The 14600-nt window shown below is 47.4% G+C and overlaps 1 protein-coding gene across 1 annotated transcript; it reads left to right on the top strand.

The window, feature by feature from the left end:
* The first annotated feature begins 11362 nt into the window (after positions 1–11362).
* On the top strand, positions 11363–13614 carry fjx1 (four-jointed box kinase 1). The gene has a single exon (XM_037452634.2). It carries the CDS (start codon positions 11743–11745, stop codon positions 13024–13026), a length of 1284 nt encoding a protein of 427 aa, XP_037308531.1. The 5' UTR covers positions 11363–11742; the 3' UTR covers positions 13027–13614.
* The last annotated feature ends 986 nt before the right edge of the window (positions 13615–14600 follow it).

Consider the following 14600-nt stretch of genomic DNA (forward strand, 5'->3'; position numbering starts at 1 on the left):
AGCCTCTAATGTTATCTTGCACAATAAACGTTGATGACTATGAATGTCGAACGTTTTACACTTCATTACATCCTTTTTTTCCAAATGTGAAGACTTTAACCACAGGAAGGTGGCCAGCGTATTTCCCTTTCCTTTTTACAACAGTTATTTGTATGATCTCCTGGGTGTGTTTTATTTCAGCTGGATACAGCACTGAAACTAATTCCTTTGTTGTTCTTTGCCCACTGGGATTCAAAGCTGCATGCAACAGCAAACAGGGAGCACGGATCAAACGACCCGGAGCTGGGGAGTCAAATATCCCGAGTAGTTTTCCTGAAACAGCAGGGATGGTACCGTACAAGCAGGACACGAGCCGAGGTCCAGGCCCGTGAACGTGTACGGTCGGGAAATTAAAAAACAGACTGAAATCAAGAAGGTTCATGGGGAGGGATGAAGAGAAAGGGACACAGGGGGGAGAAAAGGAAGCATGAAAAAAAAAACGAAACCTATGGAGAGAGAGAGCGGGAAAAGGGAAACGTTGTCTCCCTGTCGGTGCTTCCTTTCCACTTTTCAGCAACTCTCTACTGTTTGTCCAGATGCTCAATGGTTTATTGTGTGAAACCCAAGGATTTCAGGTTCAGGTTCGTATTTTCGGAGACTACATCTGCAGTGAACTCTGTCAGCAGAATAGACTTTAACGTATTTTTTGTTTTACATCATTTTTCTCTATTTATTTCTATTTTACATTCACACGTTGTTGCTGGATGTTTTATAGATGGATAGTATAAACAATTTAAGTAGCATAGCAAACTGTGATAATGATTTTTAGTGGGATTTTCATTACATGTAGCAGGTTCCATTGTTCAGAGTCTGGAGTGAGTAGAAATGTCGCTGTCTTTACGAAGCCATAAGTCTCCATGAGCAAAGCAGTTTGGGGGGGAATACATTTGTTTTCCAGATAATCCAATGGGGTTTTTAAATGGTTTAAAAATGGTGAGAAGTAGAAGATTCATCCAATGTGATACTGTCATTGACATGAGCCAGAAGCCACCGGTATGTCAGAAGCTGATGTATCAGTTATTCTGTTCTATCTCTGAAGAAAAACAGAAGAGCATCGGAAAAAAATCAAGATGCTGTTCAAAAAACCACAAGGTTATGAGATTACTATTTTTATTGTTTACATTCTGTTGAAGGATTCTTATTTTAAAGATCAAATACTGCTTTGTATTTTGTGATCTGTCGCACAAGGACTTCTTGCACATTTAGTCGGAAATGAAAGATATTCATTCAGTTAAAAAAAACATGCAATTTGCCCAAATAGACAGCACATTGTAAAAATACATTTTACACTCATGTTAACATCTGTTTTGATCACTTAACTAGTGATATAGAAGATCAATTTTGGTCACTTTGAAAAAGTACAGATTTTTGGTAATAATTCATTCAGCATTACTGTAATAGAGATATTTTCCTTAAGGGAGATGTTTTCATGACCCACGAATCACTACATACATCACTGTGCATTACAGAAGCTTTTCATTTTGGCAAGAGAATGGGCCCCCTGCCCATATCTCACAGTAAAATCTCATTACCAAGTGCAGGAAGAAGTGGTACAGTCGGGGGAACAACGAATTCCCTCGCAGCCATTACAATTACAACAATCAGAAGATATTAAAGTTCAGTTCAGTTACAAAATGTCTCCATTATTAATAGCTTTAACTTGTTTGTGTTTGAGGTCCAAGAGTTCAAACGAGGTCCGACTTGTGCGTGTGCGCCTGTGGAGCCATGTGGTTTTAATATGAAGGAATCCAATCACGGCATCGGATTCATCCTTGTTTCCATGGTTACGCAGCGGACACACAGCAAACACTGGGGCCTTTTTTTTTTCCTGCCACAGTTGCTGTCTCCATTGGATGCGGCCGATGGAAAATCGCCTGTGTGCTTCACAGGTAACACGGGCGCCTGCGGCAGTTACTCAGCGAAGCCGGTGTCGCCACCAAATGCGGGTTAGTAACTTCATATTGAAGGAATCTGTCCAACTGGATGCCAAATATGCTCTCATTCATGTGCTGCACTGGTGAAAAAATGGCCTTTTTTTCCCGAGCTCCTCTAAAAGCGAAAGACTCTGCACAGCCGCTGTGTTCCTGCATACTTCTCTGTTCCTTAAGAGGAGCCGGGCTTTGAAGATGAATGGATGGATGGACATTATTTGAGATAAAGTTCATATCGCTGCTTAAAAGACGTCTCGGCGCATTGAAACACATGTTCAAGTAACCCGGAATATTTTCTGGCTCACATCCACGATTTTAATGGTCCCTGCCTGGCTTGGATTTAGCTTAATCTTAAAGTCAGGTCAAATGCATTTTCACTTAGTTTAGCATGGAGCTCCGACTGTCCTCCAGAAATCTCCACCCAGTACAGCTCTAGTGATCTCACATTGCATTGCACCCTGTCAGTCCCACAGCAAAGAAAACCCTCATCTACAGCCTATTGCTACAGCAGGGAACATTACACAAAGGTTTATAGCACCCCAAGGGCATCTATAGATAGGATGCTTGAGATACGTCGTGCAAATATGAGCATAAGCACATCCACGCCCATTTGGCATCCAGCGTGAAGCACAAAGTGTTCCATACGTACTTACTCAGAATGGGCTCGTGCCACCATCCAAACGGCTCTCGAGGTCATTAAACTGTTTAACTGGGCCCTCCGAGCTTACAGGCAGATCGTGGCCCACAGCTGTGTGGGGTTCAAAACCCGAGTGTAGCGTAGCAAGAGCATCCTGTCCATACTGTACTGTGTACTGTCTCACACAGGGGGGAGTTTGCTGTGGTGTGTCATAGCAACTGGGTGTCTGTTTTGGACTTCTTTGGTCTTTTCAGCAGGATGTCGACTTTAAGACGGGAAAACCGCCACAGCCAGCCAATTAACAGAAACCCAACATTTTACAGCCCATTGCAACGGTGTTTCAAACCTCCTCTTGAATTTTGCAGCTTTGAGAGGATTTTTACTGTCTGAGCGCTCGTGTTATTAATTTGTATTGGTTATGGCTCTTGAGGAGTCTCCATAGAAGAGACTTAACAGGATGAGACCGCAACTGAAAAACAAGGGATTGTTCATGGGAAAACAAATATAGTGCACGATGTGGACATGGCGCTACAACCTCTGGATACCTGCTGTGTGCATTGACAGCTCCATTCGTTTGAGATTTTGTTTTGTGGGAGAGCCGGTTGCTCCGCAGCCATCCTCACAACAGTGGATCCAAGGTGGCATCCTTTTCTGCCCTGCCAGATATTAAGGCTGACCACATAGCGTGCCTTGGTGCAATTAAATGGGATAAGAAACGGGGGGAAAATAAGTCATACATTGAGATCACGTGCAGTGTGTAATTATAACCGTGTAACCGGCCTTGTTGAATTATGTTAGAATCATGGCATTTGAAAACCCCCTTAAGTTATTTAAGATGAAATCCTGTTTAATGCGTGCAAATGGGTTTTTCGTAAATTGAGCATCATGCAAAAGGATGAGCTTGTGTCCTGCATAACTATGGTTATGAAACTTGAACCTAATGTGTAATGAGTATTCATGTAAATGTCAGCACAGCAACATTCATGTGCCTATATGTGCGAGCTTAACTGAGGTATTCGTTCCCTTCGCAGAGCTCAGACCTCGGCTGATGGATTGTTTTACTCTTTCTAGTCAGAAGGTCATCTTTAGCTTGAATGCTTTCTCCGGGAGTCATCACCTGTGTGATCGGAGCCGACGTGGGCTCTCGATCCCCGTCCTCTGTCGCGGTTGGTTCACGTTGGCTTTTCGTGCCACCGGAGAGGATTTAAGTTTCTTTGCTCTCGTGGGTCAAAAGCATTTTCCTATTTAGTATTTCTCCTGTCCGCATCGCGCTGCTGCGACATCAATCGGTGAATGCACCTTTGTTTTTTCTTTCGTCAGCCTTGTCTGCGCACGGCAACAGCTGATGGGCTTCAGCTCTGTTGAGCTTGTTGAGGATTCTGCACCTGGATCACGGAGGCGCTTTCGCTCGGGTGTCTCGGTTGAATCTCAATGACATGGTAATGAAGCTCCTGGATTTCTTTGTCTTTTTCCAGAGTCAACTCGGCATTTGCTTCTTCCAGCTCTCCCAGCTTGCATTCAGAGTGCGCTAAATTCCTTTCTGAGCTGCTTCCTTAACTGTTTCACAGCTCCGGAGTTCAAATGAAAGTCTTGATGGCGGCCTTCATCTTTCGCAGTAACTTTTACTGTGAGGCACCGTCTGCTGTTTTCTCACTAAACGCTTCAGTTTGGCAAATCACTTAAAGCTTTCTCTAGAGCCAGCCTGATCTTCTATTTCTATTCACTTTTCAAGGTCATTTACAGTTTGGTTAAAGAAGTTTAATCCACACTCACAAAATGCCCTGTTTCCTCAACCTGTGCCGCACCGTCATACACAAGGTACCGTGAGTCCTGCAGGTTGAACAGAGGCTCGTACAGAGTGAGCCCAAAAACGTGTCAATGCGTCATCTTCACATGCGTTGGGTTCAATGGTGGACGTTGATGATAGGAAATGTTGAATTAGCTTTCTTTGTCAGCGGGTTTGTAGTTTCCTTCCCGTCGGCTCTTACCTGCAGCTCTTTTTAGTTGGATTCCATCTGTTTTTCATCCTGAAGGCCGAACATATCGATCCATATGTCAGATTTATGAATCAAAAAGGCTGCATGATGCTATTTCTCTTCCCCCCTTTATGTCTTTACCTTTGCTTGGACTACAGTTTTCAGTAAGAAAACAACAAACAGAAGACTACATAAAACAGCTCTAGCACAAAGTTCTCTAAGCCATGGTCCCACACGGGAGATGGCATGCGCACAGCAGCCTCTTGTGGCCAAACAGGGAGCTGCACCATGGTTCTAAAAGGTCAGGAAAGGTCCCGACTACAGGGGAAATGGAAAATCACAGAATAGATGGACCTGTGTGCGTGGAAATGTGCAAGTTTGGTTGCAAACTAGGAGTTCAAAAGTTGCCCGTGTATTGTAAGCAGAGTGAGCGTTCATATTAGAGGAGGCGTGTGGATGTTGATCCTCTAGAGGGAGTCAGAGCCTGCATGCGTACTTGCAATCTCTTCATCAGTGGGGAGGCACGAGACGCATCTAAAGTAGACTTTGAACACATACAAGCAGGCATGATGTGAAAGAGACGATATGTGCTTTTTCTTCCGCTGCAGCCACTCTTGCAGACCGTGAGGAGAAAAAGAGCATCCCCCCCCCGTGCGGCGCATCAATTTCCAGGCTTTCACATGAAGTGCATCCCATCGCACTTCAATCTGTTATGGAACATATTGATTTGCCATTGCAGGCAGCAAAGTGGAATCAAGATTTCCACGGCGAGAAACTCAGCGGGAGAGAGGAATGTAAGTGGTACGCAGCGGACCGGAACGGGGCGGCGCGGCTAATCACTCTGATCTCATTTTCTTATTTATATTCCCCCCCCCACCCGAGTGACGGTTGGCTGTTAGATCAATTCTCCACTCCACTTCTTTCATGAGCAAGGAGCCACCACAGCTACTCAGCAGGTTAAATTATTCAATCGGGCCTGCTCTGTCGTTAATAGCAGTGATTATTCTTGCTTAAAGGGCATAATGTATCCGCTGACAGCCAACAGTGATACAAACGCGTCCCGAGGGACACAAATCTATCGGTGGTGCGAGTCTATCTGCTACGTTAGAGATTCCAGGCACCAGTGAAGCAGAGGCAAGTAAAATACACTCAACACCAAGGCCTACGGAGAAGAAGAAGAAAAAAAAAAGGCTGGTTTCTACAAGGCCACGGACATAAATAACCAAGCCCCCCCCCCACACTGCAGCCGACCGGCAGTGAATAGACGATGATTTCAAACGGCCCGGGCCGTTGATTCTAAGCGGTAGTGGAGAGCCTCTCCTATGTAGAGTCAGCTGACTTTAAAAAAAAAAAAGACACGCTGTGGTTTATTATGTACAGCACAGTAATCAGAAAGCCACACCACTAAAGCGACCCCCCCCCCCCCAGGCTCCTGTCAGCACCACCGGCCTCCTGTGCACCACCCGGCCTCGTGTGCACGAGACTCTCGAGACATTCTAACCCTAACCCAGAATGACCCCTTTTGGCATTTTGACCTCTCGTCACGAGAGGTCAAAATGCCAAAAGGGGTCATTCTGGGTTCCGATACCCTGGCCTTCTCTTTAAACCCTCAAGCAGCATTATTACTGCTTCCCAGAAGCGGGTTAAAAAAAAAAAAAAGAGGTGCAACAGGGAGAAATACAATTAATATACTGTTTGGTTGGGTCCATTTTTTTATTTTATTTAAGCTTTAATCAGCTTTTCAAACCAGTGTCAACCTATTAAAGCACATTTCTGCATCAATGCTTGAGCTGCCAAACTCTGAGTTGCTGTCTGTCCGCATGTTCCATTGTTGTTGAATTTTTTTTCTACCAATATTAAAATATCCATCCAATCAAGCCTTTGAAGGGACGGATCCGAATGAAGGCACATACAGACGATCACTGCTCCTACAGTTTCTAGTCATCTGGCATATGTTAACACTATGGCCCAGATGGCAAATGCATATTCACACAGCACTGCACAGGCCTGTTAATTTGAATGAAGGCATTTGAAATACAGACTTTAGTCTCTATCACTGGTTTTACACAGAGCAGCATGCCCTCGAGTTAATTTAGCCTGGCATTTAAAAACACTGCACGGTATCAAAAAAGAAGGACTTATCTGGAGATCCTGTTTAAAGGAGCCATTTTATGCCCACTTGTGGATATTGTTCTTTGCGGTCTGAATGAAATGTCTAAAATGTAGTTTGGTCAAAATACCACAGAGATCATTATTAACCCGTTTCAGCCTGAAACCGCTCAATGCTGATCGGTGGTCATGGCAGAAAGCCACATTAACGTGTAGAAGACAATAAGTCACCCGGATATGCATAGCTCCATACATGGGTTCAAAAGAACGAGCCTGGATTCTCTCCACTGTGGGAGCTCCTGCCATAGGCTGAAAAATGCCAAATGCTTTTCATTAGCGGCTGCTTAAATTGGTTTGAAGAGTGGAGAGGGTGGAGAGGGTGGAGAGAGAGGGGGGGCGGCTGAGAAGGAAGCTGGCGCACACGCGGCGGCGCATTCCAATGTGACGCGATGAGAGCGGGCGCTTCACGTCGCTCGCTCGTTAAACCCTCAGGCTGCTAAATGTTTCGGCCGAAATGTGAGGAGGATGAGGATATTCAACCACCACCTCTAATCTCAACTGACCCTGTGACCAGAAGCCACACCCGCACTGTGCACTTCATCACAGAAGAAAATGAAACGACGAGAAAAGGCCTTGAATGTCATGGATTTCCTTATAATGACCAGATGCTCTTAAGCTCTCCCTTCAGTCCATTTAACAGGGGGATCCTGGGCACAAAGCACTGCGCACGCTTCAGTCAATAAGCCAGTTAGCAGTGAGGAAAGTAAAACTGAATTTCATTCCTGACTTATTAAATGGGGGATTTGGTGTGGCAGGTCAGGGGGTCGTAATTCCGGAGATTGGACACTGATTCTTTAATCGACTGACTCAACAGTACGTCTCCTTCCTCCCCTCCCTGTTTTTGTCTTGTAAGAGGGCCTCTCTGGAGTAGCACTGAATATCAATCACCTACTCCCCTGCCTGCCCCCCCCTCTCTCAACTTCTGCTCCATGGTAGCCAGATTTGAGATGGGGAGCACACAATAAGCCTCCTGCCTTTCTGTTGTGGCTAAGGGGGGGGGAGTAATGCAGCATCCATCAACAATATCTCTTTCATTAGCAAATGGAAAACCGTCACAGACAGCTATTGAATCCAGGCTCCTTTGGGTAAAGGGCAGCAGTTTGGTGGCTGTGTGGCTTGCTCGGGGCTCTCTTGCAGCTTTGGTCAGCTCGTACAGTGTCCGGTGTCCGTCTGGATGAGGGACTGCATCATCCTGGAAACCCCACGGGGGAGGATTTCTCTCATAGCCTCTCACATCGAGCACCGGCAGCATCTGCCTGCTAAAAGAAGGCAAGGTAGAGTAAAGCCTGCTGACTATAATATATGTTTATACATTCCTAAGCGTTACATGAGATAAGTGCTGAGATAAGTGCTGACGAGATGGCGTTTCTGTCCCCGCGGGTAGTTAAAAGAAATGTCTGGTGTGTCTCTAGGAGAATTTAGTGCGATGTCACATCCTCAACATGCGAGTGTACCACAGGCCAAGGTGTAGCGTTCGAAGTGGAGAAACAAAAGCGCATGCTGGGCTTCCGGGAAGAGACGACTCTCAGTGTGCATCGGGGGGGACACCGCACCAAATGACTGGTCCTCCTTGTTACCATCGGCTCCGCGCTACAGAAGGCCTGTGCGAGCGCACACGTGGCCGAGGAGGGCGGGTATCTTCAATCCGTGAGGAGGAGGAGGAATTCCCGCCGGGCCCTGTCCCTGCATAAGTAACTGTCAGTCAGGGGAAAATGAAAAACCGTAGCTTTCAACGCTAATGGAAGCCCTGCACATTCATTATTCAGTCCAGGAAACAGAGTGCTGCAAAGTGTCGGGGGGACCGAGGAGTTATTGCTCAGCGTGGACTAACGGTACCGCGAGGGGAAGCGACAGAAGGCCCATGCACTTTCTCCTCCTCTGCCCCCCCCCCCCCCTCCTCTCATCCCTTCATGTCTCCTTCTCCCCCCCCTGTTCATCTGCAGGGCTTTAGCGGGCACCATGCAGGGAGCCCCAGATCGTATCACAGCTGCGGCGTGGACAGAGTGACAGACAGTCGGGGCTCTCTCGTGTCACTGCGGCGCTCCACCACGGACAGCCGTCACCGGGGCAGAGAAAGGTTGTCCCTAGGTTACGGCCCCCATGGGACGGCCGGGGGATTTACGAGGAAAGCACGGAGGAGGAATGTGGGAGGAAAGGGGGATAAGGGAGGGGGAGGGGGGGGGGTGGGTGCTGGATTTGCTGACCTGCAGATAACACATGGCCAGAAACAGATAGGGTTGATATGTGAACGTGCCCCCACTTGTGCTCAGGGTTAGGGGGGACGGGGGGGGGGGGGGGGGCATCAGGAGCCAGTAATTACAGTCACTCCACACTCCTAAAAAGCAACACACCATCAGACAGAATTCCAGCAATGCACTTAAGCCGTGTTCATTTCCTGTGTCTAGACCTCGGAAGTTACTCGGCTTTAGAGCGAAAGTGACAGAAGCAGCCAGACCTAGAGCAAGCACATTTCTCTGTGTGTGTGTGTGTATGTGTGTGTGTGTGTGTGTGTCAGCCGTATGGCCCCTCTTAATATTTTTAGAATGCCCAGGACACAGAAAGATCACCAGGGATACATTTATAAAACACTTTGGCAATAAAACAATTAAAGATGGTCCCGTCCAGCAGCAATAGTCCATAATCGTCTTTGTCGTTCAATGCCTTCGACTCCCGGTGACGAAAGCGTGCTCGGGCCGACGCTTTCCGTCACGGGCCCATTCGTCTCGGCCTATAGTCCTAGTCCTAGTCCTAGTCCTAGTCCTCGTCCTCCGCCCCCCTTGGTGGTGGCTGCTGGCTCTTTTTAGCTTCCACTAATCAGCCACACCTTGCACCTGGTCATTGTGGGTTGCTTGTAAAAAGATCCAGGTGGAAGCACTATAGTCGATTATGCCTGATGGGTAATCTGTAGGGGCAGCATTCCATGCAATACAACTACAGTACATCCATCGATGCACCCTATTTGGTGAGCCTGTTCAGTTTCATTACACATCTGCACTTCTGCGTCACCGTGTGCATTTTCCAACGGCCAGTTTGTTTTTAACGGCTCTCGAAAGCACATGAAAAAAAAAAAACACCCACCTGCTCAAGGACCCACTCCTTTGTCTAGCATGGAGAAACATGCTCGGCCATGGACCGCTACACAAACCATTTCTTGGGATTCCGAGACTGTTAAATATTTCTCTGCTTGTGCGGAACCGGGGATTTTTGCTTTCCTTCTGCACAGCTACTGCTGTCAGTCTGCATTAAAGAAACACAAGCTGGGAATTGAACAAATTATTCAGCTAGCTGGTGACAAAAAAAAAAAAGCAACGTCCTTTGCAAAGCACAATTGAGGCCTACATAAGAAATATGACCGCATCAGAATCATTTTGCCTGCTCGTCTGCCAGAACTTATTACCCCATCTATTCCTGTATTAAAATGATGCAGGTTCTGTGTAGTTCAGGCTGTGAACGTCAGAATGAAGGTAATAGATCTTGAAGATGGAGGCGTTGAAAGCATACATTAGCAGACCTCTAATTTACCGGGTGTGATTGAGTATTCATGTCTTTTCGGCCTCTTTTGGAAATTTAGCACGGTGCAATAAAAATTACCCAATTAATTTGATTAGCAAATTAACATTCAAGATTTTTAAAACATGAGTCGAATGGTAAAGAGTTGTTGGGGTGGGCGTTTGAATGATAAAAAAAGGTTGATGAGGGCGATGTGCACAGAGGATTTTGTGTGTTATGCTTGTTATACATATTTGGTTGGACAAAACCTTTAAACAAAGGTAAAACCAAAAGAATATGACTTTATTGGTGAAAATAAGGTCGAGTAGCAGAAATGAATGCTGTCATGAATTCAAAACAGAATCGTGAACAATAATATTCATATTAAGTACATCATCAGTGAGCAAACTCTTTCATGTACTGGCTCTTTTTGAATATAATTGTAGATAATACATAGGAAATGCAAAGGTCTAAATGATGAGGTAACTTTTTGAAATACGCTTACATAAATTTTGTCTGCAATCAAAAAATCTGTCATTTCTTGAAATATTTAAAATGTTCAAAAATCTTCTTTCAAAGTTTAAAACAGTATTTTTTTTTTGAATAGCCAAATTGCTGCAACGTCTCACGGGATACAGGCCTGTCTGTAAGTCTCAGTACAGGCACACACCGTTTAAGTATTTAGTCTCTGCAGACTGGCTTTAAAAAAACAGGGAAATCAAAGTGCTGACAATGTCATTTTAAGGTGTTAAATAAATATTTCACATGTTTGGTTGGTTACATTGGATTGCAGTGACATTAGCATTTCTGCCCAAGGTATCAATTATTATAGTGGATGCCTTTGCCGATGCCTCACAGTCGTCTCACATCACACTCACACTCACACACACACACACACACACACACACACACTCACACACACACACACACACACACACACACACACACCGCGTTACTTCTTGCTCAGCTCCTCTCTGAACTCCCCTTCCCACGATCCGCCCACCACCTCGGGACTGGAGTCACGTGTCTCGCCGCCCAGTGTCTCTCCTCTCTCTCTCTCTCTCTCTCTCTCTCTCTCTCTCTCTCTCTCTCTCTCTCGCTCTCTTTCTCTCTCTGCGAGCCAAGCCGACACCAGCGCAAATCGAACTCACCCAGCGGCCGGCGGAGGAGAGACAGCAGGATGAGGGACGGAGATGTGCGCGCAGACACAACGCACCTACGACGCCAGCGGGTCAGAGGGGGGGAAATGAAGAGGGATGTGACGAGGCACCTAAACAGAACGGCAGATGAGAGTCATACTGTCTCGGAGACGCTCTTCTTCCGGTGATCTCAAAGGGCCGCGGGGCTCGGGGTGTGTGTCTGTGTGTGTGTCTGTGTGTCTGTGTGCGGGACGGGGGACGCGCGGCTACCGGCTGCTGCGCTCTTGCTCAACCTTGGACTGAAGAAGACGGGTCCTTCTCGCTGTCTTATTTCAACCTGCTGGAACTCTCCGAGAGGGCGAATGGTCTTCGCCATGAGGGCTTTTTCAGCCAACTTGTTCGCCCTTCTTTTCCTGTGCGCCCTCGCGAGTGTTTTCTACGTCTGGAGCGTGCTGGAGAACCGTTTGGAGCGACACAAGCGCGGGCTCTCGGTGCCGGGCGGAGGCTCTTCCCTCCGCGGTCTGCCAGAGGACCTCTCCGCCAAAACTTTCCGAGCATTGCTCGCTGTCCCGGTGGCACAAAGAGCGCACTCGAGGGGCAGACTCGGAGCCCCCAACCTCACTGATCCAACCGCGGCGGATTACCGTGCGAATGGGGACGACAAGAGGTCAGCGCCGCGCGAGGGCGCGGTCAAGTTGGGCTCCCCGGTGGTGGATGGGATATTTTGGAGTGACTGGCTGGAGGATCTCCTCCCCGCGGGCTTCACGGAAGAACACGCTCGGGCTTGGAGAGAGAGAGCCAGGACGCGGCGAATCGTGAAGCTGGAGCCGGGATGCGGCAGGATATCGAACCAGCTCGCCACTTTCTCAGACGGCACCAAGGCGTGTGTGCGCTACGGGATTAACGCGGATCAGGTGCAGGGAGAAACTTTGACGTATTACCTGGCCAGTTTGCTGGGCATCGCCAACCTGCCCCCTCTGGCGCTCTCCCAGCTGAGCGGGGACAGCGACCAGTGGGCGGCCGTGAGGACGCGCATCGGTGGATTGCAGTGGAGCGATCGCGCCGTGGTGTCTCTTACCGAGTGGGTCTCCGGCCTGAGCGGAGTGGTGACGCCGGCGCCGCTCAGGCAGGAGAGCGGCGGGCTGCACCCCGCGCTCGGGGAGCTCCGGAACAAGAGCACGGCGGAGCTGCTGGAACTGATGCAGTGGAGCGACCTGATCGCCTTCGACTACCTGACCGCCAACTTCGACCGGCTCGTGAGCAATCTGTTCAGCCTGCAGTGGGATTCGCGCGTAATGGAGAGGGACACCAACAACCTCCTCCGAACACCCCACGGGGACCTCGTGTTCATAGACAACGAGGCCGGCCTCGTGCACGGCTTTCGGGTGTTGAACATGTGGGAGAAATATCACAACACGGTGCTGAGCTCCGTGTGCGTGTTCAGAAAAAGGACCACGCAGCGCGTGTCTGAGCTGCACCGGCGCAGAGACACCCGGACGAGGCTGCGGGACCTCTACAGAGACAGCGAGCCTTTGTCCCTGGAATTGGGATATCTCTCGGACGAGCACGCCGGGGTTCTCCAGGACAGGATAGACCGATTATACGAACACATTTTGCATTGCAAAGAAAAATACGGCCGGCTGTGAACATTCAGCAGGCGCAGGTGAAGGATTTGGTGGTTTAAAGAGCTGCGCAGACGCGATTGGCACAGCTGTGCCGGGCAGATGCGCGTTACACTAAACGGTCTTGAACACCCAGCTGAACTACCTCTTGTAAATAGAATGCGATGCTTACTTTATAAGTAAGTACATGTTCATAAGATCTCCGCTGTATGCCTCACAGAGAGGGATGATTAAGGCCAGTCCGTCTCCCGTCCTATACTTCAGCCCACTGATGCGTAAACGTAAAGAGTAGTAGGGTATCGTACATGTGTATTTGGATTATTGCGTTGTGTTCAGCAGTCCTAATGATAAACTCCTAAGCCTTAACGTGAGTTGACTCTTGAATTCTGTAACTCTGTCGAAACCTTGCTCGCTTTATAAAGAACATTGTTTGCACATTTGTCATAGCAGCACCTGCACTCCTTGTGTTTCAATTGCATATTCAGCCTTAAAGTCACAGGTAGCACTTGTACATGTTGTAATGTAAATATTATAAGCCAAAATGTGATGTTCAACTAATTTAACGTGCTTTGTAACATTCCGTTTTGATAAATACACTGTAATTTAATTGAACGGCTGTCAAACTCTCTTTGTTTTGTAATGTAGTTTGTACTAAACTGACTTATTGGAATACATCAAATATGTATCTAGTACTCTTCTGTACAGTATACCTCCTGCCTGTGTAAGCCGCTTTACAGGGCTCTCATTGTGTTGTGTTGTGCGAGCACACTGTTTCCCAGGAGCCATTCTGTCAGCCGCTCGCAAGCTACAAAAGAAATCCCTAATCCCCCATATAATCTCACCCAGAATGATAAAGTGAAGGAGGCAACTGACATCTTTTGACATCCTCTCGGGGGCTTTTACTCTTCCCTAACTGCATCAAAAATAGCGTTCTTTTCACAACAAGAAGACATATTGCAGAGTATTAGTCAGTCAAGTCGTGAATAAATAGTCAACCCGCGCCCAGGGCCGAAAAGGTTTATTGGTTCAATGTGTTCAGCCAAAAGTCAAAGAGAATTCCCTTTGCGGATGCATGTGCAGCTCAGAGACCAAGCCCACACAATTAATGAGCTCTCAGAAAGCCTTGTTTACAGTTTTTCTTCAAAGCTTGAAGAGGTATTCGGGAGAAAAAGGAACACCATGCCCGGAGGTCAGCTTGCATTATTGTTGCCTTGTGCTGTCTGCTTTCACTCAGCATAACCACATCTTTCTTTGATTGGACCCCTTTGGAAGGCATCCTCTCCTTATTAGTTCCACTACAGGCGCAGCTGTGTGTCTTGATTTCTGGCTCTGGACTTATGAGCACATCGGAGGGAAAGTCAATGATCAAACTTTCGAATGCTTAATTCTTTCCAGGCTCTCACTTGTCCCTCATCTGGTTTCTTTTACAACTTGTGTTTGAATATGGCCAACTCCAGGCCCCACCCTTACTGTTGGTACTTCCTACACAGATTGGGACATTTGCACTCTGTACAAATTCTTTCATTCGTACCCTGCACCTCATTTCGTGGCAAGCTTTTTTGGTATCAGTGAGTTATGCCGGGTCTCTGGGTCTTGCG

Source organism: Pungitius pungitius, chromosome 6 (assembly GCF_949316345.1).
Source record: "Pungitius pungitius chromosome 6, fPunPun2.1, whole genome shotgun sequence".
Taxonomy (NCBI): domain Eukaryota; kingdom Metazoa; phylum Chordata; class Actinopteri; order Perciformes; family Gasterosteidae; genus Pungitius; species Pungitius pungitius.